The 26028-nt window shown below is 50.0% G+C and overlaps 1 protein-coding gene, 1 long non-coding RNA gene and 1 other non-coding gene across 5 annotated transcripts in view; 2 read left to right on the top strand and 1 right to left on the bottom strand.

Annotated features, from left to right (window-relative positions):
- PTGIS (prostaglandin I2 synthase) overlaps nucleotides 1-26028 on the top strand; it is a 49030-nt gene that overhangs the window by 15376 nt on the left and 7626 nt on the right. For both annotated transcript variants that reach the window (XM_070472746.1, XM_020906226.2), the window contains 4 exons: nucleotides 1230-1373; nucleotides 6842-6993; nucleotides 16522-16703; nucleotides 25048-25216. In XM_070472746.1, coding sequence (XP_070328847.1) covers nucleotides 1230-1373; nucleotides 6842-6993; nucleotides 16522-16703; nucleotides 25048-25216 — 647 coding nt within the window. The remainder of the gene's footprint in view (nucleotides 1-1229; nucleotides 1374-6841; nucleotides 6994-16521; nucleotides 16704-25047; nucleotides 25217-26028) is intronic.
- TRNAE-CUC (transfer RNA glutamic acid (anticodon CUC)) lies at nucleotides 19487-19559 on the top strand. The gene has a single exon. It is a non-coding gene; the product is annotated as a tRNA-Glu (tRNA).
- On the bottom strand, nucleotides 22038-25655 carry LOC110145774 (uncharacterized). Of its 2 annotated transcripts, XR_002316316.2 has the most exons (3): nucleotides 25380-25655; nucleotides 23057-23214; nucleotides 22038-22596 (listed from the first exon to the last, which is right to left on the bottom strand). It is a non-coding gene; the product is annotated as an uncharacterized lncRNA (long non-coding RNA). The 2 variants fall into 2 exon arrangements; XR_002316315.2 differs by lacking the exon at nucleotides 25380-25655 and having other exon boundaries at nucleotides 23057-23401.

Below are 26028 nucleotides of genomic sequence, written 5' to 3'. Positions count from 1 at the left end.
ACAAGCTGGCATGAGGTCCTCTGGGCATGGCTGCTGCATCTGTTGATGACCACAGCCCCCATTGAGGGCTCACGCTTGGAGCAGAGTGATCAGTGTTGATCACTGAGCCAGCTTCCAGGGGCCAAGGGCTGTGTTAAGCCCTTTAACATATTGTCTCACATGGGTCATGTATATTGTTCTTCCAGTAATGAAACATCCAAAAGCTTTTATTATCTGGAAGTTCACAAAACCCCCCTGGAAGTTTTCCCATCTTGAATTCTCAAAAACAACCAGGGGCTTGCTCAATCTAAAGGGAGCTATGCTATTTCCAAACAGCAGGGGGCGACAGAGAGCCAGAGCGCTTGATGGTGACTCGAGTACTGTTCTTATTGTTGCCTCGGAGTGGCCCTGTTGAACGTTGGCTCTGCACCACCCCTTGGACTCGTCACTTGACGCGGTGGTGCCCTTTGTGGTCTAGGTTCTTGCGGACTGTAGAGGGGCCTTAAACTTAGATAGAAGATCCCATCTTTCCCAGCTTCTAATCACATGCTCAGTCATGGCTCAATGTTGAATGTTGGGAGGCTCAGTACAGAGAGGCTTCTAGCTTCAGCCACACATTCTCCCAGAGCTGGTCCCCTCCGTAGAATCCTAGGTGCTTAAATAATGAGACCAGATCACCAGCCATATTCCCTTACTCTGCATGTGGCCTTCACTCGGAGTCATCTCTTATCAGCAGTCCTTGGTTGGGGACACTTTATCCAAACAGCTCTCCCTAACTTTGAATCTCAAGGAGAAACGGTTGGTTTCTTAGTTAGACCTCTTCTGTAAGTCTGTGGGTTCTTTATCAAAGCAGGGACGAGTATCATGGTTAAGCATTCAGACTCTGGAGTTGGGCAAATCAGGGTTTCAGTCTCAGCTGTGTCACTTACTGTCTGGGTGACCTTTGGGCAAGTTACTGTCTTCTCTGTCCCTCAGTCTCCCCATCTGTAAAATGGGTATCATAATAGTAACTGCTATCTGTAGTGTGGTCAAAAGATGAAGTGAGATCGTTGTACTTGGCACAATAAGTAGTAACTGTTGCCGTTGTTGACAGTGATAGAAATAATAATATCATTCTGTTTAAGCTGGTCATCCAAAGAGGAACAGGAGCCCTGGGACTCTGAGGTCTGGGGATGGACGTGCTTGTGTGCATATATATATATTTATATTTTTTGGAATCCACACTCTCACTCCTTTGTTCCTTGCCCCAGGACTCTCCTCCACAAAGAACTGCAGGCGCTCACGGATGCCATGTATACCAACCTCCGCACTGTCCTGCTGGGTGACGCCGTGGAAGCGGGCAGTGGCTGGCATGAGATGGGGCTCCTCGAGTTCTCCTACAGCTTCCTGCTCAGGTGAGCCCAGCACTCTGGACCGCCGTGCATAGTGGCCAAGGGGACCAAGAGGACTTTATGGGTGCAGAAGCAGTTTGGGATGCTCCAAAGCCAAGGCTGCAAGATGACATTTTGTACCTGGGACTCTGAGTGGTCACCTGGTCCTCAATCTATGGGCCATAAAGGAGACACAGGCCAGGAAAGGGGCCTTGCTGGTCACCCAGATGCTTGGCAAAGAGGGCCAGCGTGACTGGAGCCTAATGAGCTGAGGAGATGGGGCAGGGCAGTGAGGATGAAGTTGGCAGAAACCAGGTCTCAGAACCTCAAAGCCATGGATATTCTAAGTAAGATGAGTGACGTTGGGTGTGTAAGCAGGGGATGTGACACTATTGGACTTTGAATTGTTTTTTTGAATATTTATTATTTCTCTGGCTGTGTTGGGTCTTAGCTGTGCACATGGGACCTTCATTGCTTCCTGCAGGATCTTCATTGTGATGTGCAGGCTCAGTAGCCCCATGGCATGTCAGATCTTAGTTCCCCAACCAGGGAACAAACCTGTGTCCCCTGCATTGGAAGGCGGGTTCTTAACCACTGGACCACCAGTGAAGTCCCAGACTTAGAGTTTTAAAAGCTGTCTTTGTCTGCCAGATGGAGACTGGCACCACCATGGTTCGGGTGGGTGACAAAAGAGAGGCAAGGGGACCTGTTAGAAGGCTGTTGTAGTTGCCCAGGTGAGAGAGGATGGTGCTCGGGACCGGGATGTGGGGAGAATTGGGGCAGCTTTGGGCTTCCTTGCTAGCTCAGCTGGTAAAGCATCTGCCTGCAATGCAGGAGACCCCGGTTCAATTCCTGGGTGGAGAAGATCCTCTGGAGAAGGGATAGGCTCCCACTCCAGTATTCTGGGGCTTCCCCGGTGGCTCAGCTGGTAAAGAATCCGCCTGCAGTGTGGGAGACCTGGGCTCAATCCCTGGGTTGGGAAGATCCCCTGGAGAAGCGAAAGGCTACCCACTCCAGTATCCTGGTCTGGAGAATGCTATGGACTGTATAGTCCATGGGGTCGCAAAGAGTTGGGCACGACTGAGCGACTTTCACTTTCACTTCACTCTGGGGGATGAGGTTGATGGGTCCTGCTAAAGGACTTGATGGCCTGGTAGATGGGGGAACATGGCCACGGGCAGTGAGGGAAAGAGATTCAGCCAGGACAGCTCGTTGACTTTTGGTGGCACCGTTAATGACCAGCACCTCATAAAAGCAAGACATTTCAACTGCTGGAAAAAACTACAGCAACACAGTTTCAGAATAAAGGACAGGCATTTGCTGACACGTATGAGCACCCTGGGACGTTTATGACACATGTGTGTACATGTAGGCTCAGTGGGTGCTAATGCGTTTAGTCCGCACAACAGCTCTATGAAGCAGGTGCCTCAAAAACCCCACTTGATGGACGAGAAAACCAAGGCCTGGAGAGCCTAAGTCGTTTGCCCAGAGTCTCACGGCTGGGACCCTGGGAGGGCTGCTGGCAGAGCCTGCACCCTCAAGCGCGACCCTTGCTGGGTTCACTCTTTCTCACTTCACCCTGGACTGCTGCAGACACCTTCAAGGGCTGTGACTGGTCCGGGTGATGCTGGTCCGGTTCACCCTGTCATCGTATGGTGGGGAGACGGAGGTCCAGAGAGGGGCCCCCCAGCAAGATCACAGTGAGGAGCCCCCAGATCTCCTGGTTCCTGCCATCCTGCCATCCTGTATGCTTGCGAGGGCAGAGAAGTCAGAGGAGAAGCCGAGGCGCTGGGGGAGGTAGGGGCCGTGTGGTGGCAGCTGGGTCCGTTTAGGTCCGTGGTGAGAGCAGGCTCAGCGCCGGGGGCAGGTGTAAGTGGATTCCCGTGTCTTCAAGGCCTGAGCCCTGGCTGAGCTCCTGCCCTCCCGGCTTGGCAGCAGCCTCCGGCCTTTTCGTCGCCATCTGCAGCCCCTGAAATGGAGAGGGAGTGGGCGAGCTGGACGTCAGGGCCACTGATGGGATGGCGCATCTTCACGGAGCCCAGCTCCTGGGATCCCACCGTCCTGTGTGGGCCCCGGCCCCCTCAGTCCCATTCAGAGTTCTGACTTTGATTCTCTGGGGTCATCTCACCAGCCTCCTCGCTGAACAGGCCAGGCACACTCCCACCTCAAGGCCTTTGCAGTTTTCGTTCCCTTGCCCAAGAATGCTGTTCTCTACATGTCTGCACAGCTCCCGCCTCCCTTCATTCAAGTCTTGTCTCAAGGGTCACCTCCTAAGGGAGGCCGTTCCTGACCCCTCATTTACTATGATGTCCCCTGGGGCTTCCCAGGTGCCTCAGTGATAAAGAGTTCACCTGCCAATGCAGGAGACGCAGGTTTGATCCCTGGGTCGGGAAGATTCCCTGGAGGAGGGATTGGTAACCCTCTCCAGTATTCCTGCCTGAAAAATCCCATGGACCGAGAAGCCTGGGGGGCTGCAGTCCAGGCGGTGGCACATAGTCCGACGTGAGTGAGGGAGTGAAGCTCCCAGGCCGCTTATTCCCCAGCCTTAATTCCAGCTTTTTCTGTCTGACTCCTAGCGCCACCTATGGGCCAAGCATGTATTTACAGGTCATGCAATCACTTCTGCCTGTCTTCAGCTGTTAGGTTTTTCAAAGTGAAGGAGCCTTAGAAAGGGCGTCACGTCCACAGTGTGAAATCTCATGGTTCTTTCTGGTTTTCTTTTCTTTCTTTCATTTTTGGGAGGGTTTTTTTTTTCATTACCTATTTTTGGTAGAAATTTTACCTAAGGAACTAGTTTTCTGCTTTAAGGAAAAAAAACCAACACCAGTACAGGTGGGATGGCAGATGGTGACAGGTATTTAGCTGCCGTGTCTCAGAGACCTCAGGGTCAGGGGAGGACTGTGTGACTCTGCCAGCTCATTCCCGTCTGAGAGGGGTGGCAGTGAGTCCACTCCTGCCTGGGACTGCCAGGCGGGACTGCAGGCTGCCGGTGGCCAGACTCTCCCCTTTCTCAAGATGAGATGAAGGGGGAAATCCAGGTTTTGTGTTCAGTTCAGTTCAGTTCAGTTGCTCAGTCGAGTCTGACTCTTTGCGACCCCATGGACTGCAGCACGCCAGGCCTCCTGGTCCATCACCAACTCCCGGAGTTTACCCAAACTCATGTCCATTGAGTCGGTGATGCCATCCAAGATTTTGTGTGAATTTCCCCAACTGTTTAAACAGCATTCAGTTTGTTTTTAGGAAAACATGATTAACCAAACCAGACTCCTTTCTGGACTGAATCCCGTCTGGGCTGCAGCTTTACAACTTCCGCCGTAAGGGGACTGAGGGCGCTTGTCTGGAGATGAGGACGCAGGGCTTACACGTTTGGAGGAGAAGGAGCAGGGAATTCCTTCTGGGCTGATGCAGCGGCATCAGTGGGGCCCGGAGGTCGGAGCTTGTTCCAGCCATTCTGAGGGAAGGGTTGCTTCCTCTTAGCCCAGTGGGATGGGCAGGTCTTGAACTCACCATCTCTGGGGGATGTGGAGGCCAAGATGGGAGGAGGGGAGGGTAGTGGGATGCAGGGAAAAGGTAGGAAAGCAGGTCGGATAACTGAGCTCAGAATCATGGTGGCCCTGTACTTTCTTCTAAGATCAGTGTTCTCGGGATTGAGTTCTAGCTATCCATCTATCCATCCATCCATCCATCCATCCACCCATCCATCCATCCACCCATCCACCCATCCTCCCATCCATCCATCCACCCACCCATCCATCCACCCACTCTCCCTCCCTCCTTCCTATCCATCCATCCATCCACCCATCCATCCATTCATCCATCCACCCATCCTCCCATCCATCCATCCACCCATCCTCCCATCCATCCATCCACCCATCCACCCATCCTCCCATCCATCCATCCACCCACCCATCCATCCACCCACCCATCCATCCACCCACTCTCCCTCCCTCCTTCCTATCCATCCATCCATCCACCCATCCTTCCATCCATCCATCCACCCATCCTCCCATCCATCCATCCATCTACCCACCCATCCATCCACCCACTCTCCCTCCCTCCTTCCTATCCATCCATCCATCCACCCATCCTTCCATCCATCCATCCACCCATCCACCCACCCATCCATCCACCCACTCTCCCTCCCTCCTTCCTATCCACCCATCCTCCCATCCATCCATCCACCCATCCTCCCATCCACCCATCCTCCCATCCATCCATCCACCCATCCTCCATCCATCCATCCACCCATCCCATCCATCCATCCACCCACCCATCCTCCCATCCGTCCATCCACCCACCCATCCTCCCATCCATTTATCCATCCAACCATCCTCCCCACCTCTGTCCTACCCATCCACCCATCCATTGATAGAACGTTTATTGAAGACTTACTGCACATCTGCACTACGTAAATGAGGGGTTAAGTGGGGACTAGACAGGCGTCTCTCAGCCCCACCCCCCCCCCACCCCTGCTTCCATCCTCTCCTCTGGAGAAACCCTGTCCTGGGCGATCCAGGGAGTAGGCGGAGCTGTGGGAGGCTGTGTCAGTGTCTCTCTCAGAAGTCCTGGCCCCTCTCCCACGTGGAAAAAGTGAAAACCTGTGGTTTCCCTCCCAGGACTGAGGCCGGTGGGGCTGGGCTCCTGGAGCTTTGGAAGTGAAAACATAGGTGGTGGAGACGATTCCTCTGGGAGCATTCCTGCGGGCAGCGTGAATGCGTGTGTGTGCACGCGCACACACACACCAGGGCTTACACTTGCTCTTGTGTCTCATCCTTTCTCCCTACTCCCCCACCAGGCCCTGTCCCTCTCCTGCTCAGACTCCCTGTTGCCCTTGAGGTCAAGGCCGGCCTTCCCCTGTTGACGGCCAGCCCTGTGTGATGGGCTCTGGAGACTCCCAGGCCGCTCCAGCCCAGCGCCTGGCAGTCCTCGGACCCAGCCATGGATGCTCCCTTGGCTCCAGCCCTTGGCCTGGGCTGTGCCCTCTGCCAGAACCCCTGTCCCCTGTTTATGCTGCAGGTTCCAGCTCAGATGCTGCCTCCTCCAAGAAGCCTGCCCTGACTTCAGGGGCAGGAACCTCTTTTCCTGACCCGGGGCCCCCATCTCGCCCTTCCACCTGCTCTGCTTACCCGCTTCCAACAGCGCATCCACACTCCTTCCTGTGGCAGAGGTTGGCTCTTCCCTGCGCCCTGGACCCCTCTTCTGCCCGTCCTGCAGCTTGACCGGAAGGAGCGCCCCTCCCCTGCCTCTCCCCGTTGGCCCTCCCTCTGAGCCCCTGCTGGCCCACGACTCCTCCACTCGCTTCCCTGTCTGTCGTGAGCGTTTTGCGTGTTTTCTTCTCTGCTGACTCTCTGGCCCAGAACCGTCCCTGACACAGGGTAGGAAAATTTGGTGCTCCCCAGGGGTACGAATGAAGAAAAGCTCGTAGGCAGCCCGGAGAGCTCAGCTGGGACCATTCAGAGACGGCCTGCTGACCCTCTGCTTGCCACCCCCAGAGCCGGCTACCTGACCCAGTACGGCGTCGAGGCACCCCCACACACCCAGGAGAGCCAGGCCCAGGACCGCGTCCACTCAGCCGAGGTCTTCCACGCCTTCCGCCAGCTTGACCTGCAGCTCCCCAAGCTGGCACGTGGCTCACTGTCAGCGGGTAAGCACCATGGGGTCCTCGGTGGGCTGTGGGGCTGGCAGAGGGGCCCAGAGAGGGAGTCCACCCTCAAGCTGAAGGATCATAGACGACATGGAAAGGAAAATATTCTAATGCCTTTTGAGGTAGTGAGGTCCCCGTCACGGGGGGTATGCAAGAGCACACTGGTGGGGAGGCAAGGCTTGGACTGGAGCTGGGGTTCCTGTTGGAAATTCTGATGCAGCACCTCTGGAGTGGGGCTTGGGGACCTTTTCTGTGTGTCTGTTTCTTTTCTAGGTTTAACATTTAGTTTGCTTTAAAATTTCTTTTTTTTCCCTTTAGAAATTCTTACAAGTAGTTTATACTGATTATAGAAATTTAAGCCAAATAGAATAATTTAGAGGGAATAATAAAAGATTTGTCCACCTTCTCCTCATCCCAGTCTACCACTTCCCTTCCCCTCCACAGAGGTGACCTTTATTACTAGCATGGAGAGTTTTCTCTAAACACACACACAGGATTCTTTTTTTTTTTATTGAGGTGTATTTTATATACAAGAAAGCACACAGTCCTAAGTGCACAGCTGAGAGATCAATCTAAACGTTCCATGCCCTTTCGCAGTCAATATCCACGCCCTAGCGTTAGCCACTGTATGGATTTCTTCCACCTCAGCTAGTTTTACCTGTTCTTGAACCTCCTATAAAAAGAATCATGGAATATGTGCACTTGGATGTCTGATTTTTTTCACTCAACTTTATGTCTATAAGCTTCATGGAGATTGTTGTATGTGTCTAGGCTTTCTTTTTCGTTGCTCTGCAGTATTTCACTGGAGTAATAATCACAATTCGTTAAACATTCCTGGTTGGGGCACCTGGGTGGTTTCCAGTTTGTGGTTGTGCATGTTCTTGTATGTGTCTTTCTGAGCACAAATGCCTTCACTTCTCTAAGTGTTTGGCCCTGTGCTTGTTTAGCATCAGTGTAGCGCTCTGGAGGAATTGTTCTGCTCCAGAGTTTTCACTGAGCTCCACATCTCGAACTTCCCACGTGGGTTTATAAAAACCCACCGCCTTCGTTTCCGTGGCTACAGAGGGGAGCAATGTCGGTAGAAAGCTTCCTGCTGGATTCAGGGACCCAGGTCTATGGGAACCCCTGGGATGCATTCTCCCCTGGCCACTGTGACTCAGACTTCCTCAGGGAGCAGAGTCCGCTGGGGCCGTTGTTAATAAGTCTCCAAGCGCCATCCCAGTCCTTTTGATTTGAATGAGCTTCCCTGGTGACTCAGGGGGTAAAGAATTTGCCAGCAATGTAGGAGTTGTTCAGTCGCTCAGTCGTGTCCGGCTCTTTGGGACCCCATGGACCGCAGCACGCCAGGCCTCCCTGTCCTTCACCAGCTCCCAGAGCTTGCTCAAACTTATGTCCATTGAGTCGGTGATGCCATCCAACCATCTCATCCTCTGTCGTCCCCTTCTTCTCCCACCTTCAATCTTTCCCAGCATCAGGATCTTTTCCAATGTGTCAGCATCAGGTGGCCAAAGTATTGGAGCTTCAGTTTCAGCATCAGTCCTTCCAATGAATATTCAGGACTGATTTCCTTTAGGTTTGGCTGGTTGGATCTCCTTGCAGTCCAAGGGATGCTCAAGAGTCTTCTCCAACACCACAGTTTGAAAGCATCAATTCTTCAGTGCTCAGCCTTCTTTATCATCCAACTCTCACATCCATACACGACTACTGGAAAAACCACAGCTTTGACTAGACAGACCTTTGTAGGCAAAGCAATGCAGGAGACCCAGGTTCGATCCCTGGGTCAGGAAGATCCCTTAGAGAAGGGCATGGCAATCCACTCCAATGTTCTTGCCTGGAGAATTCCATGGACAGAGGAGCCTGACAGGCTACATACAGTCCATGGGGTTGCAAAGAGTCAGACAGGACTGGGCGACTAACACTCACTTTCTCCAGGGAGACTGGGACACTGCGTTTTTGACAAGTTTCTGACAACTCAGCCACGGGAAGGTTGAGAAACACTGTGTCCTGTTCTCAGAAACTTGCAGCAAGACCTGGATTTGCATCAATGCTTTGCTGCTCCCTTGCTGGTGATTTAGGGCAAGTTACTTAACTTCTTTTTGCTCTGGGTCTTCTCTCTCGAGGGGCAGTTGAAGGCAGTGGTTAAGACAGACTCTAGGCTCAGGTGGCTTGAGGTGGTTCACTGGCTCTGATGTATTTTCTCCGTGCCTCAGTGATCCCACCTGCAAAATGGGGAGAACAGTAGGATCTTCCTAGAAGGTGGCTGTTGGCATTGGCTGAAGTAATAAGAAAAAACGTTATTTGTTGAGCAGTTTCTTTGTGCCAGATACCAGGTTAAACATTGTGTCATTCAATGCTTACAAGAGCTCATGACCCCATTTCCTTTATTTATATATTAACATTTAAAAAAATCAGACTTTAACACATTATATTGTTTAAGTTAAAAAAAGCCAAAAAACACAGGGGACGTCCCTGGTGGCCCAGTGGAAAAGAATCCGCCTGCCAGTGTGGGCGATACAGGGTTCAGTGCCTGGCCTGGGACGACTCCACAGGCCTTGAGCAACTAAGCCCGTGTACCTCGGCTGCTGAGCCCTCGGCCCCGAGCCCGCGAGCTGCAGCCGCCCGCCTCCAGTCGGTGCTCCACAGCAAGGGGAGGCGCCTCGGTGAGATGCCCGGCCACCACAACAGAGAACAGCCCTCGTCGCAGCTAGCGAACGCCCGTGCAGAGCAACGCCGCCTCCGCGGAGGCAGAAATAACAACATCACGAAAATAAAATCAGTAAATTTTAAAATTATATATACATAGAAGACAAAGAAACACAGGAACTTCCCTGGTGGTCTAGTGGCTGAGACTGTGTGCTCCCAATGCAAGGGGACTGGGTTTGATCCCTGGTTAGGGAACTAGATCCCACGTGCCACAGCTAAAGAGTTCACAGCTGCAACTAAATATCCCTCACGCCCCAGCAAAGATCGAACGTCCTGATGCCACGGTGAAGACCTGATACAGGCACCATAAATAAATAAATAAATGGTTTTTTGAAAAGAAACACGTTCTTGTGATAGATGTAGACAGGAAAAAGTAATAATACTCTTCCAAACCCATCTTCCTATGGAAATCAGTGTTAACATGCTAATACATCTTTTCAGTGTTTTGTAGGGATACTCTATTTAAACAGTGGAGACAAGTATATATATCTAAAGTATCACTGTGCGTATTTACAAAAAAGGATTATATTTATTATCTAATCTAACAACATAGCTGCACAATCTCCCTTGTTAATTCAAATATCTTCTAGAGGCATTAGCCAATGCAATTAGATAAGAGAAATCAATTACCAATATAATAATGAGTAAAGAAGAAATAAAATTATCCATATTTACAAGGAATCTGATACTATACACAGAAAACCCCAGAAAATCTATAAAACTAACTCAAGAATAATATATATATGTACACACATGTATATATATACACAGCAAAGCAGAAGGATGTGAAAATCAACATAAAAAATCCAGACATCTTTCTGGCTCTTTCAGGTCACTATTTAGACAGCTATCCCCCTCCAATGGCTATTTATAATTGTTTTCTTTTTGTGTGTGTGACTGTTACAGTACTTCATTGTACTTGTTATCTCTTCTGCAATCTGGTGATTTTATTTTTCTCTAACAGTTTCCTGGAAGTAGGTTTGCCAGGTTAAAGGGCATACACATTAAAATTTTTATTAGCTGTTGCTGTATCTTTTACAAAACCACATGGAGCAATTCATACGCCTACCCAAAGGGAAGGTGTCTGCTCATTCCTCACCAGATTTTATCAGTCTTTCCAATGGTTTGACAGTCTAATGGGCAGACGTGTGTAATTGGTCGTTTTAATTTGCATTTTCCCACAACCTTGTGAGCATGCAGTTATGAGTCTTTAAATCCTTACTAATCTGATGGGCAAAAAAGGGCATCTGGCTTTATGGGCATTTCATCCTGTGATGAAAAAACATCTTTTAGTGTTACCGGCCATTTGCTTTTCCTCTTTGTGAGTTGCTTGTTCATGATTCTTAGCGTCTTTTTTGACACAGCTCCTTATCTTATGGAATCCTGACATCAGTGCTGGAAAGTTGGTGTTGTACAGTTGCTAAGTTGTGTCCAATTCTTTGCAACCCCACAGACTGTAGAATGCCAAGCTTCCCTGTCCTTCACCATCTCCTGGAGTTTACTCAAACTCATATCCATTGAGTCAGTGATGCCATCCAACCATCTCATCCTCTGTCGCCCCTTCTCCTCCTGCCCTCAATCTTTCCCAGCATCAGGCTCTTTTCCAGTGAGTTGGCTCTTCACATCAGGCAGCCAAAGTATTGGCGCTTCAGCATCAGTCCTTCCGATGAAAGTTGGTATTATTAAATGCTTTTTTCAGGTGAAGAAACTGAGGCTCAGAGAAGTGAAGTCATTTTTCATAGACACATAGCTGGTAGGTGACAGAGCAGCAAGATAGAAGCTTGGTCTGTTTGATTGCAAAACCTGGTACACGGAGCACTGATACAGCCCAGCACTGATCGCTTCTCCAGGGAAGAGCAGTTTCTCTGTTGCTGTTTCTTCCATACAGATGCCCCGGGGGAGTCTGGGCAGATGCAGAGAGGGACCCTCCCTTTTATCCCTGGAGCAGCTCTGGGCTGGGTGTGGGAAGGCTGCATTTCTCAGTATGGGCAGCAGGTGGCAATGTGGAGGGCTGTTTCTCCACTTAGGACGGGAGGCTGGGGTGCAGAAGGGCCCCCAGAGCTTGCTATGGGGCATGTGAAGCTATGCAGCTACTTTGGAAGAACACTTTGGTAGAACCTATCAGCATAAAATACACACACCTTTGATCCTGTACTTCCGCTTATTGGAGTTAACCCACAGAGATGCTCCCGTGTGTCTACAAATCCACAGATATTCATTGCCATGTTATCTGTGGAAAACTGTCTTCCCTGGAAAATTAAAACCGGTCCCTGGTGCCAAAAAGTTTGGGGACCACTGTCTTAGAGTTTCTTTTTCCTTTATTATATTGTTGTTGTTTACTATTTTCATGCATTATTCCTTCTCCGGTTTTAGAAATACAAACATTTTTAAAAAGATTGAGCTTTTGGGGGCCCTTAGACAATCGAATTTGGTGCTTCTCACACAGGAGAGAGTTGGGGAGGCAGTAGGCAGTTAAACAGAGCCCTGAGCTAAGCAAACCGCTTCTTTCTGGAATAATCATTTCACCGAATTGTTGGCTGTTTTATTTGAATACTGTTTGGGTGCGGGAAGCATTCTTCTATTAAAGAATCACAGGGTCTAATGCAAAAACCAAATGCATTTTAAAGGCGAAACACAAGACTTTAAAAATTTGTCTCCACTGGGGGCCTTTCTGAACTGTACTCTTGGGTCTCCAGGGGACAGGGGTGTTTCCAAACCTAGACCTCTTGCTTTACAAACGCGGAGACTGAGGGACTTCCCTGGTGGTTCACTGGCTGCTCCCAGTGCAGGGGCCGGGGAACTGGACCCCACAGGCCACAACTAGGAGTTCACACGCCACAACTCAAGATCTGGCGTGCCTCAGTGGAGAGCGAGGATCCCAAGTGCTGCAGCTAAGACCTGGTGCAGCAGATAAAGAAATATTTGAGAAAAAAAATGCGACTGAGGCTCAGAGATGGACAGGGCCTCAGCCGAGCCCACACAGCATGGGAAGTCTGGAGTTGAACCTGTTTCTCCTGCTTCCGACCAAGTTACCAATCATATGAGCCTGGTAGTTCTGATTCACAGCCTTGAGTCATTACATGGGGGCTGATAAATAATACCTTATCAGAATGGCAGGACATAGCAAGTGCAATTTGCCAAACCCCTGCCAGTATGCAGTGTGCTCCGCGTGTGATCTTTTCGAGTTCCTCTAATGGTCCTCTGAGCCAGGTTGCCCCCATTTTTCAGATGGGGAACTGAGTCTCAGAAATACAGAGTGATTACCCAAGATTGTCCCCCTAGGAAGGGCCAGAACTGGGATCTCAACCTGGGTCGCTATGGCTGCAAACCAGGTGATCTTTGTTTCACAATTTATTATTTCTTAATTATGGAAATAATACATGACTACATTCCTCTTGGACTAATAATTTACTAACATTCATTCAGCTTTGTTTAACAATATAACTAATGTTTATTAGGCCTGGGCCTGGCATCAGTCTTCAGGCTTTATATGTGAATGCATTCAGTCTCTGTACAGCCCTGTGTGGTGAGTACTCTGACCCTAATTTATAGGTGAGAAAACAGATGTTCAGAGGTGAGGCGCCTTACTCAAGGTCAGGCCCTCTGCTCCAGAGCTTGGGCTCTTAAGTGGGCTCCCCTGCCTCTTGTGAAAAAATAAAATATTGCAAAGAAGGCGTATACTGTTTTGACCTCACTCCCTCGCATCTATCTCCAAGGTAACCATTGTTATCAACTGAGTGTTGTACTGCTGCGGTTCATGGGGTCATGAACAGTCGGACAGGACTGAGCAACTGAACAATTGCTAAAACAGTGCCGTCCTGTAGAAATAGAATGTCGGCCACGTATGTAACTTTACATTTTCTAGTAGACAGATTTTTTTATAAAATGAAGAGGAATTCCACAGCATTCCAGTGTTTAAGACTCCAGGCTTCCACTGCAGGGGGCACAGGTTTGACCCCTGGTTGGGGAACCAAGATTTCACATGCTGCAGGGCGCAGCCAGGGAAAAAAATCCCATGAAAGTAAAATAAATACATAAAGTTAAATATAAAAAAGAAAGAGGTGAAGTCAACTTTAATAATATTTTTCTTTAACCCACTATATCTAAATGATTAGCATTTTAGCATGTGATTAATATAAAACTACTGCGATATTTTACATTTTGTGTCTGTCGCCAAGACTTGAAATCTGGTATGTACTTTTGACTCACGGGACACCCCGATTCTGAGTGGCCACATTTCATGTGCTCAGTCAGCGTATGTGACTTGCGGCTCGCTTTCTGGACAGAGTTAGTCTTGGCCCTCCTCCAGGTGCACATGTAAAATACAGTACACCCCAGTTATACTCAGATCCAAACACAGCAAGCCCTGGTCTTCCCAGCAGGAAGGGTTTTGTTTTGTTTTGGTTTGGTTTGGTTTGTTTGTCTTTTTAGTCAACCTAAACGTGGAAATAATTAGGACTAGAAATGAAACAGCATCTTATCGATCTTGTTGAGCAGCGGTGGTTAAGCTCACAGGTTGTACAAACGAACCGTTTAGAAATGTCTCTTGCTTCTCACGCTCACCTCTCAGGAAGTGGCTTATTCAGGCTCCATCTGGACACCTGTGTCATCTCCATCAGCGGTGTGGCAGGTGGAGTCACCAAACTCGGTTTTTCAGAACCTCTTTCTTCACTCCCGTATCATCTGATTGAAACATGGAATGTACTTTTTGAATCTATCCACCCATGAATCTATGATCTTTTGCTGGAAATTCTTTACGGGGCTGGGGTTGGTGCCAGATTTCGTTTCACGTGATCCAAACGTTGAAAATACAAAATGGTAACAGTGAGATGTCTCCCATCCATCCTTGTCATCCTTCCTTCCACCCTGTTCCCCCCCCCCACCCCGCCCCACTGCGCCCAAGTTGGCTGGTGTTACTAGTTTCTTGTGGATCCTTCCAGAGTTCCTTCATGCGAATACAAGCAGACATGATGTTATTCTTTCTTTTCTCTTTTGCCCACAAATGCATGGTAAACACACTGGTGTGGGCACTGCTTTTTCCTAAGAGAGTAGCTGTAACGAAATCTTTTGTAAGATTTTGTGTGTCCTGCACTATTCTATGGGCTCTGAAAATGTTAAGCTAGTTTTCCCAAATTGCCAATATGGTTTATTTTTTACTTATTTTTCTGAAGACTTTGTCCTGGATCTTTTATTTATTTATCTTATTATGACTCCTTTTTTTTTAAGAGCTGCTGTAGGTCTTCATTGCCACAAGCGTTTTTCTCTAGCTGCAGCACAGTGGGGGAGCTACTCTCTAGTTGTGGCGGAAGGGCCTCGCATCTTGGTGGCTTTCCTTGTTCCAGAGCGCAGGCTCTAGGTTTGGCTCAGTCGTGGCGGCTCAGTCGTGGCGGCTCAGTCGTGGCGGCTCGCACAGGCTTAGTTGCTCCGTGGCCTGTGGGATCTTCCTGGGCCTGGGATAAAACCCGTGTCTCCTGCCTTGGCATCCTTTTTTTTTTTTTCCATTTATTTTTTATTAGTTGGAGGCTAATTACTTTACAGTATTGTAGTGGTTTTTGCCATACATTGACATGAATCAGCCATGGATTTACATGTGTTCCCCATCCCGCTGCCTTGGCATCTTTACTACTAAGCCACCAGGGAAACCCCGAAAATACACGTAACACATAGCAAATGTACATAACAGAAAAATCATGTATTTCAGACGAACAGTTGGCCTCATTGCTTTAAATTGGGAAGTATGTCACCTGAAAAAGTGTCTAGAGGTGGAAGAAAAGCATATGGAGTATATTACGTGAAAACGTAATTAATATGCTTAAATAAGTTTTGCCTACCTTTTACATTCTGTCACATGAAGCCTGGTTTGGAGCCACTGGGTAGATGGGTCTTCCTGAAACACTGCTTTGTGGCTCAAAAAAGCCAGTGAGAGAGTTGCTAGTACTTTGGAATTTTGTAGCAATCCGAGTGACTCCTTCTTTTCCAAAGGGTGATTTTGGGGAAAGAAAAAAACAAATTTTATATTTGCACATATGTCAATGCAGCATCGTCTTGTAGCATTAACAAAACATATGAACAGTAAGCACTGACTTTATGCCTTCAGTGGTCTGTCTGTGTGGGCCGCTGAACAGTTTTCCGGAATGTAAACACACCATCGTTTATTTAATGGTGTTTGTGAACTGCTGATCGGGGTTCCAAAGCGGACCCTCAGAGAAGCTTTTGTGACCTGCGTGGTAATTAAAAATGACTTACTGAGATGCTAACTTTAAAACACAGGAGAGGCTTCCGTGTGAACATTTGGGTTTCAGCTTCTGCTGGAGTCACGGGCTCCCTGGCGGTGCCTTGTCTGTCAGGCCCGAGGGGCTGGGGGTGGAGCTGAGTGCAGCCCCGGGACCCCCGCCAGGCCCCGCCGGGCCCTCCGCCCTCGTGACTGGACCTGCCTTTCCTGCAGGTGTGGAGTTGGAAGCCCAGACCCATCTGTCCCCTCTTGGCGGTCCGCTCGTTCATTTCTCCTGGCCGATGTTGTGCCCTCGGGGTCTCCACACACACGTGGGATCAGGCCCCAGGAAAGGAGCACGTGGCCCCTGTTTCCTGTCCCGTCCCCTGCTCTGCGAAGAAACCTGTTCATTTAACAGATGCTGGCGGAGCACCTCCTCTGACTGGGCCCGCATTTCAGGACCAGGATCCCTGGAGCTTCCTCCTGCAGGAACTCCCCACCCACCCCCTGGGGTGATCCGAAGACCCTTGGCCTCAGGGGCGAGGGCAGGGCAGGATGGCCCTGGGCTGGAGGTGGAGCTGTAACCCCCCATCCTCTGTGCTCCATCCCTGCAGGGGATAAGGACCAGGTGGGCAATGTCAAAGGTCGCCTGTGGAAGCTGTTGGCCCCAGCCAGGCTGGCCAGCCGGGCCCACCGGAGCAAATGGCTGGAGAGTTACCTGCTGTACCTGGAGGAGATGGGCGTGCCGGAGGGGATGCAGGCCCGCGCGCTGGTGCTGCAGCTGTGGGCCACACAGGTGGGTGCCGCGGGCGTGGATGTGAGGCTGTGCATGTGAGTGCGTGTGTGTGCGTGCGCTCACACGTGTGTCCTGTGCGGCACACTGCGGCCACGTGCCTGCGATCCGTGTGCATGGGCCTGCACGGGCCTGTGTGTGTGCCTGCACACGTGTGCGTATGGTCCACTGGGAGTGTGGGTGTGGGTCTGTGCACACACACCCAGCTGTCTGCCCCCGTTCCCTCACTCTCTCAACTGTCAAGTGCCTCATGAACAGGACCTTTCATTCAATATACACAATTTTAATTTGGAAAAATGTCAAACTTACAGAGAAGCTGTATGAATAGTTTCATGAACTCATATATAGTTCACCTTAATTCCTCAATTTTATGTATTTTTATTGGTGTATAGTTGATTCACAATGCTAGATTCCCCAGTTTTAAACGTTTGACCACATTTGCTTTCTCTCTCTCCTACTCTGATTATCTTATTGAATCATTTGCAAATTAGTTGCAGGCATCATGATTCTTTGCCCCAAATTTCTTCATTGTGCGTCTCCTAGGAGCAAGAATATTCTCTTCCATCTCCACAGCCCAGTGATCAGATTCAGGACAATTAACCCAGATACAGGACCATTATCTAATATACAGTCCACATTCCAGTTTTGCCAGTTGTTTTAATAATCTCATCTTGGTCCAGCACTGAGCCCAGGATCACAGACTGCATTTAGTCATTATGCCTTCTTAGTTTTCTTTAGTATGGAACAATTTTGGTGCCTTTCATTGTTTTTCATGACCTTGAGGTTACTGAAGTGTGCAAATCAGTTATCTTGAAGACTCGTGTAGAAGTTCCAGGAGCTCTATTCCCCGCTCTGAGTTGATCTAAATGGGAAGGATATCTAAAAAAGAGGGGATATATATCTATGTACATATAGCTAATTCACTTTGCTTATCATCCAGAAACTAACACAACATTGTAAAGCAACTATACTCCAATAAAAAAAATTTAATTAAAAAAAATGAAAAAAAAAAAAAACAGACCTAAAATCCATTTTGATTGAAACCAAACTTGACTGAATCCTATTTACAATGACCTGAGATAATTTTGCTTAATTATTCAATGTATTATGTTTGCACTGGGGATTCTGAAAATAAATTACTTGCTCAAGAAAAATAAAAGTCCCACTGAGTACTCACCATGGACCTCAAAGACACTACTCTGTGTTGCTCATGTTTTAGCCAGGAGTTGGGGTGGGGGAGACATCAAGGAAACATGCAGGGTGAATTTAGGTGCTGACATGCAGGATATAAAACAGGGTCATGACTAGATAGGTCCTGGGAGTCTACTCTGGCCAGGGTGGCCTCTCTGGGAAAGAGATGACTGAGCTGAACCCTGGATGATAAGAAAGAGCTAGGTTTGGGGACTTGGGGAGGGTATGGGGATAGACTATTCCAGGAAGGGGAAACAGCACGTGCAAAGGCCCTGGGGTTGGATCATGCCAGGTGTTTGAGCAGCAGCGAGGAGTTGAGTGCAGCCGAAGCAGAGTGGGGGGCAGGGGGGCTGTGGGCCTGAGGGCAGAGATCACGGAGGGCCCTTGGGTCCTACTCAGTAAAGACTCGTGATTTTTCTTCTGGGTGAAGTGGGAGCCTTGGCAGAGTTCTGAGCAGAGGAGGGACAGGATCTGAGAAGCGGGGACATGGTGAGCAGACAATGGTGGCAGGACCAGTGGTGGCCACGGAGACAAGGAAGAACTAGACAGATTTTGGAAGCAAAGGGAAGGCAGTGCCAGTGGAGCTGGTGATGGCCCGGATGTCGCTGGCAGCGAGAGAAAGCAGGTGAGAACACTGCATCTCCAGGCCTGGCTTCCCCCTCCCTGCAGGCCAGAGCCCCTCCTTCTCTTGGCCTCACCTCGGCAGTGACGGGCGGTTGCACAGGCTGACATTTCTGGGTAATTCCTCTCCCATCGACTTATGATTTATTTTTAATTTTCTCTCAGAACCGTAAAATGTTCTTGCAGGCAGAGGCTGGCAAGGGATGGGGGTGGGTTTAATCAGTAGTTGGGGCCCCATTAATGTCTAATAACATATTTATGGGCAGTGACTTGGCACTCCAAACTGTCCCCAGAATCCCTTATGGAAATGGCCTGTGTCAGCGGAACTGGATGCTGGCCTGGGGGCTTGAGTGGCAGCAAGTCTGGGGAACAGCCTCTGGAGGCGCCAGGAGAACTAGGCAGGAGTTGGTGTCAGGATGTCCTCTAAGGTTGAGTCGTTGGCAGTGTCCATAATTCGGGCTGGTGGAAGACCCTTTGAGATCTTGAGTCTTGAGAGCAGGGCCAAGAGGTTGGGTAGCTCAGGAGTTTGGGGCACAGACTGTGCCAACCTCCCTGAATTTGGATCCTGAATCTCTGCCACTCCCTGGAAAGTCAGACCCTTAATTTCTTGGTGCTTCGGCTTAGAGAGTGAAAAAAGTGAAGTCGCTCAGTCGTATCCGACTCTTTGTGACCCCATGGACTGTGCCCACTGGGCTCCTCCATCCATGGAATTTTCCAGGCAAGAGTACTGGAGTGGGTTGCCATTTCCTTCTCCAGGGGATCTTCCTGACCCAGGGATTGAACCCAGGTCTCCCGCGTTGCAGGCAGACACTTTACTATCTCGGTTTTACTAGCTCGGTTTACTCCTCTGTAAAACAGAGACAGCAGGACCTTCCTCAAGGCGTTGTGGGGAGGGTGAAAGGCAGTGATCCAGGTGAAGTCCGGTAACTGTGCTTGGCTGATAACCAGAGCTCAATAACCATATTCAAGGGACTTCCCTGGTGGTCCAGTGGCTAGGACTCTGCACTCTCAGTGCTGGGGGCCCAGGTTCGATCCCTGGTCAGGAAACTAGATCCCACGTGCTGCAGCTAGGAGTTCCTTACTGCAACTCAAAGATCCCTCGTGCCAGAGCTAAGCATCCTGCATGCCGGAGTGAAGACCTGGTGCAGTCAAACACACAGATAGATAAATACAATTTTGAAAAAGTCAGTTAAAAAAATCCAAGAAGTACTTGGTGTGCAGCCACCCATGTGCCAGACACCACTGTAGACGGTGGGAGTAGGGCAGTGAGCAGAACTAAGATCCCTGCCCTAAGGAGCTGACATTCTGGTGAGAGGACAGTTGATAAGCATGTTACTGTATCAGACAATGAGCTCTATGCATAAAGCAGGGACAGGAGTGAAGAGGCGCTGCTTTTCTGAGTGGTCCAGGAAAGCCTCACCAGGAAGGTGGCATCTGAACAGCAACTCAAAGGCAGCGGGGATGTGAGCCATGCAGATGTGTAGGATGGGGAGGGAAGACAGTGAGTGCAAAGGCCCTGAGGTGGGGACGAGGGTGACACGGCAGGGAGGTGGCAGATGCCAGACCAAGGAGGGCCCTGCAGGCGTGGGGAGGACTTCCGGCTTCTCCTCTGAAATGGGAACCCTTTAAAGGCTCTGAGCAGAGGAGGGACATGGCCTGCTTTCTGCTTTAGGGGGGTCATTCTGGCTACGTTGCTGAGAACAGACTGTGGTAGGCGGGAAGTGGAGGCAGGGAGACCAGAGAGGAGGTCTGCAGATGCTCGGCCAACGGGAGATCACGATCATGGAGGCGCTGCGCTGTGAGGATGAAAAGCAGAAGCGGTGTTTCAGGTCAGTCAGACAGACTCGGGCGGAATCCCAGCTCTGCCCACTGACCGGCTGTGTGACCTTCAACAGGTCGCTTCACTGTCACCATCTGAAAAGCGGAGGTCAGGGAAATAAGAATAATAGCTGTGCACAGAATTGGGTTTTCCCCCTTCGGTAGTTTGATTTTGAGATAATTTTAGGTTACAGGAGAGTTGCAAAGATAGAACAGAGTTCCCGAATACCCTTCCCCCAGCTTCCCCCAGTGTTAACCTCTCAGAAGCACAGCGCATGCGGGGAAACAAAGCAGTCAGCACTGCTAACTCGTCACTGAAAGTCCGTACTTCGCTCAGATCTCCCCAGTTTTTCCCTTTTCTCTTCCAGGGTCCAGTCCAGGACCAACTTTGCACGCATTCTTTTATTCCCTTAGAAAAAAAAATTTAATGCCCCCCAAAATGAAAAGAAATGTTACCTGTGCTCTCCCCCACCCCTCAGCTCTGAGCTCTCTTGAGCCTCAGATGGACTTGCCCCGGGGCGCCAGGAAGGGCCACCAGCAGCTCCTGGCAGGCCCTCCTCCCGGTGGCGGAGGGCTTCTCTCTTGAATTCTAGCGCAGATCCTAAGTCTGGTACCACTGGCCCAGCCCAGGTCACCCGTCCCCTCTGAGTCCATCACTGACTGACTGACTGGACCAGGCCGACTCCTATGACCACACTGAGGTCTGCAGGGGGTTTGTTCAGCTCTAGACAGTCCACGCAGACTTCTAGTGAAGTGGAGACGGTACTCCAAAGGAAAATGGGCTGAGGAGTGATGCGGGGCAGGCAGGCTGCAGGCCAACCCCGCTCCTGTTGACGGACAGTGCGGTGGGGAGACCACAAGGTGGCGCGCGTGAGTCGCCGCGCACCGGGTCTGGCCCCCGGGAGCGCCCCCTGGAGGTCAGCTCCCGGGTGACGTTCACAGAGAAGGTAGTCCGGAGCCCGGAGGCTGCTGGAAGGTGGACTTTGCTGCGGGCGGGAATGAGATGAGACCAGAAGTGTCCTCCTGGGTGAGCTGAGGCAAGGCCCCACGGGAGAACTCTCAGCTGCCAGGGTAGTGGTCTAAAGATCTCAAGGTTGTGTGATCAGACACACACAGACGCACGCACACTCACACCTCTGTGCAGCTGGGTGGACGGCAGTCTTCGTCACCTCCCTAACTCGCCGCAGCCTCCTTCTGAAGGAGTTGACTGAGCAGCCTCCTTTCCCGGCCCTGCTTTTTAATTAATGAGCGGTGGCCCCCATCTGACCATCTGGACTAGATAAAAGAACCCTGGCACTGAGTTAACCCAGAGCTGAATTATTTATCGCCTGCATTCCACTGGCTGTTCAAGTGATGGGCAGTAAGTGACCTTGCTTGTCTCAGCTGGACCTGAGGTGCTGGAGGAAACCTCAGAGAGAGTCCAGGGCCCCCGTGGGTTCTCAACCTGAGGGAGGGGCCGGGGAGAGGGAGAGACCATTTCTGAGCTCAGCCGGAGGAGGGAGTCCTTTATACTCCTTGTGGCCACCCCAGAAGTGAGCGTGTTTTTACTCCCATTTTACCAAGAGGGGGGTTCTGAAACCCAGAGAGGGGAGGGGCTTGTAGAGTCACAGGCAGTGGGCAGCCGGGATTTGAACCCAATTCTGCCTGGTCTTGGTCCTGGTCCAGAGCTCTGCCAGCTCCCTTCCAGGCTTCCTTGGAGGTCCCCAGTCCAAAGGGCCACAAATAATTTATTCAACAAATATCATTGAGCCCCCAGTATATGCTGGGCAGCGGGCAGGACTTGGACATGCTTAGATTTCCTTTTCAGTTAAAGGTGGGGTGATACCGGTGCCTGCTGGACGAGGGAACCTGGCACCTCCGAATTCACAGCAGCTAAAAAGAAAGAAAATCCGTTCCACTGTCACTGATGCCCCTCCCAGCTTCTGTCCCAGAGGCAACCTGAGCGGCCAGGTTCTAAAGTCTCTTTCCAGAGCCGGCCTGTGCTCTTCATATGTACAGATCCCTCTTCAAATACACACACAAGCGGTCGCACACTGAGCCCCCGTCCTCCAGCTTGCTTCGGTGCATCTTGGCTCCAGACACACATTTGAATGCAGTCAGTTCCTTCTTAACCACTTCCGGTATCATCCTCCTATGGATGGGTCATCGTTGATCTCACTGATCTCCTGTTGCTAGATGTTGAGGTTGCTTCTGGTCTTTTGCTGTTACTTCAGTGCTGTGATAAATATCCTTGTGCAAATGTCCTTTTGTCCACGTGCAGCTGTGTCTGTAATAGAATCGCTGGGTAAACATGACATTTGATGACTACTTAATATTCCATTATGAAGATTGGATAGGAGAGTCATTTATGGTAGATGAAAATCTTCCTCCCGAATGAAGGCTAATTTGTATTCCAGCCATGTCTAGAGTTCATTTAAGGGTACCCATACATATTTAGCCACATGCTGAATACCTGAGTGTTACTCAGCCAAGGATGCAGTCTTGGAGCAAAAAGTTTTTATCCATTTTCCTAATTACCTAACTCCTGAGAAGTTTTACATAATTTTTGTTCAGGAAACAAATAGCTTTCACGATCACCATTGGTTATTGCTGCTTTGCTATATTCACATACGATACTCAAATATTTGAAAGCAAACATTCAGATATTGTAGTAGTTCCCTATTGTTACATGACAACTGACCACAAAAACTCAGTGGCATACCCTGATGAGTGTTTATTTAACTCACCGGTCTGTGGGGCTGCTAGGAGTCAGCTGGTCTAGACTGGGCTCAACTGGACAGCTCAGCTCTGCTCCATGGCCTCCTCTTGGGATCAGGTGGCTCGCCAGGCAAGTGGAAATGCACAAGGTCTCTTAAGTCCTGTGTTCAGTCAGTTCTGCCTCATTCTATCGGCCAAAACACATCACACGGCTGAGCCCAAATCCATGGGACCAGGAAATACATCCTACCCCTTTAATGGAAAGAAGTACAGAGTCACATGGTAAGAGGCATGGATGTTAAGAAGCATGGGGAGCTGGGGCTAAGGATGCATCCATCCTCAGATTTAACAATAATCTTTGTTTTTAAAGTCTTTTCTTGAATTTATTATAATATTGCTTGTGTTTTATGTTTTGGTTTTTGCTGGCAAGGCATGTGGGATCTTAGCTTCCTGACCAGGGATCAAACCCATACCCCCTGCACTGGAAGGTGAAATCTTAACTGCTGGCCTGCCAGGGAAGTCCCAACAGAAATCTTAATTGATACATTGTGTTCTTATTATCAACATTTTCACTGATTCAGTTCAGTTCACTTCCATTGCTCAGTCGTGCCTGACTCTTTGCATCCCCATGGACTGCAGCACGCCAGGCCTCCTTGTCCATCACCAACTCCCAGAGCTTGCTCAAACTCATGTCCATCGAGTCAGTGATGCCATCCAACCATCTCATCTTCTGTTGTCCCCTTCTCCTGCCTTCAGTCTTTCCCAGCATCAGGGTCTTTTCCAGTGTGTCCGTTCTTCACATCAGGTAGCCAAAGTAGTGGAGTTCCAGCTTCAGCATCAGTCCTTCCAATGAATATTCAGTACTAATTTCCTTTAGGATGGACTGGTTGGATCTCCTTGCAGTCCAAGGGACTCTCAAGAGTCTTCTCCAACACCATAGTTCGAAAGCATCAATTCTTCCGTGCTTAGCTTTCTTTATAGTCCAACTCTCACATCCATACATGACTACTGGAAAAACCATAGCTTGGACTAGATGGACCTTTGTCAGCAAAGTAATGTTTCTGCCTTTTAATATGCTGTCTATGTTGGTCATAGCTTTTCTTCCAGGGAGCAAGCATCTCTTAAGTTAAAATTTCACCTTCCAGTGCAGGGGGTATGGGTTTGATCCCTGGTCGGGAAGCTAAGATCCCACATGCCTTGCCAGCAAAAAAACCAAAACATAAAGATGCTACAAGCATCTTCCAGCAAGCATGGCTGCAGCCACCATCTGCAGTGATTTTGGAGCCCCCCCCAAATAAAGTCTGTCACTGTTTCCACTGTTTCCCCATCTATTTGCCATTAAGTAATAGGACTGGATGCCATGATCTTAGTTTTTTGAAAGTTGAGTTTTAAGCGACTTTTTCACTCTCCTCTTTCACTTTCATCAAGAGGCTCTTCAGTTTTTCTTCCTTTTCTGCCATAAGGGTGATGTCATCTGCCTATCTGAGGTTATTGATATTTCTCCTGGCAATCTTGATTCCAGCTTGTGCTTCATCCAGTCCAAAATTTCTCATGATGTACTCTGCATAGGGTGACAATATACAGCCTTGATATACTCCTTTCCCAATATGGAACCAGTCTGCTGTTCCATGTCCAGTTCTAACTGTTGCTTCTTGACCTGCATACAGATTTCTCAGGAGGCAGTTCAGGTGGTCTGGTTAGCTATGGAGATTCACTCAAATCACTGTGAATAGTTCACCGATAAGCTGCGGAGATTACTTGTGTGACCTCAATGCATTTTGCTCAAGGTCAGGGATGCCAAGAACGGCCTTGCAGTAGGCACGGGGCTATGCCCAAGCCGCAGGGCATGTTTGAGCCATGTCCTGAGCTGAAGGTAGACATGAGTCATGTGGGGGGTGAGGTGGGGTGGGGTGGGAACCCAGGCTTCCCAACCCCTGTACCTGGGCCAGGGCTGTGTCCACATCACAGACCAATCAACTCTCACCCCAGCTTTGCCCTCTGGGGCTTCTTCTCATTGCAGGGGAACATGGGTCCTGCTGCCTTCTGGCTCTTGCTCTTTCTCCTCAAGAACCCCGAGGCCCTGGCCGCTGTCCGTGGAGAGTTTGAGACTGTCCTCTTGGGAGCAGAGCAGCCCATTTCGCAGATGACCACCCTCCCACAGAAAGTTTTGGACAGCATGCCTGTGCTGGGTGAGACAGACCCTCCAAGAGAGCTCCAAAGACCTCGGTGTCATGGGCACCCCCAAAACCCTTCCTACCCATCATGGGTTCCCATCAGTTCCTCTGACCTAAGGCCCCCCCTGGGCCTCCTATCTTCACAGACCTGGTGTCGCCACACCCCGGTCTTCACTACCTGAGTCTCATGGTCTAGTAGGAGGCTTTTGGTTGCAGGTGGCAGAAAACCTAGCTTAAATGGGCTGAAGCAGAAAAGGGATTTCAATGGGGGCAGGTAACTAAAAAGTCTAGAGTAACTAGCTCTAGACCCAGGTAGATCCAGGCGGTTTAACGACACCCTCAGGTCTCAGTCTGTCTCCGTCCTCAGCTCCATTTTCCACTCCAGTCTCGAGCTGGCAAGATGGCCGCCAGTGGTACCGGGTTGCCTGCCCAGGGAGGGTGTGCGTCTCTGCCACGTTCCTATCCAAAGTCCCAGGAATGGCTCTCATTGGCTCTCTTCAGGTCATGTGCCCATCCAGAGCCAATCATGAGGCCCGGAGGGTTGGGCTGCTCTGATTAGGCAGTCGCGGCGCATCCCAGGTGCTGGGTGTGGAATGCGCAGCACAGGCACTGAGGGGGTAGCGGGGTGGTCCCCGGAAGAAAACGGAACTGTTTCCAGAAGGAGGACGTCTGCTGGGCAGGCGGACACAGCCAAACCCCGCTGTCTCCCCAGCCCTCTCAGATATCTGCCTGGCTCCCAACTTCCCGGGCAGCTTCTTTTAGGCTCAGACCCAGAATTTCATGTCCAAGGTCTCTGCAGCAAACGCCTCTCATCTCGCGGCCGGTTT

Source organism: Odocoileus virginianus, chromosome 9, assembly GCF_023699985.2.
Source record: "Odocoileus virginianus isolate 20LAN1187 ecotype Illinois chromosome 9, Ovbor_1.2, whole genome shotgun sequence".
Taxonomy (NCBI): domain Eukaryota; kingdom Metazoa; phylum Chordata; class Mammalia; order Artiodactyla; family Cervidae; genus Odocoileus; species Odocoileus virginianus.
Note: the sequence above shows the minus strand (reverse complement) of the source record. Positions and strands in the feature narration are given on the sequence as shown.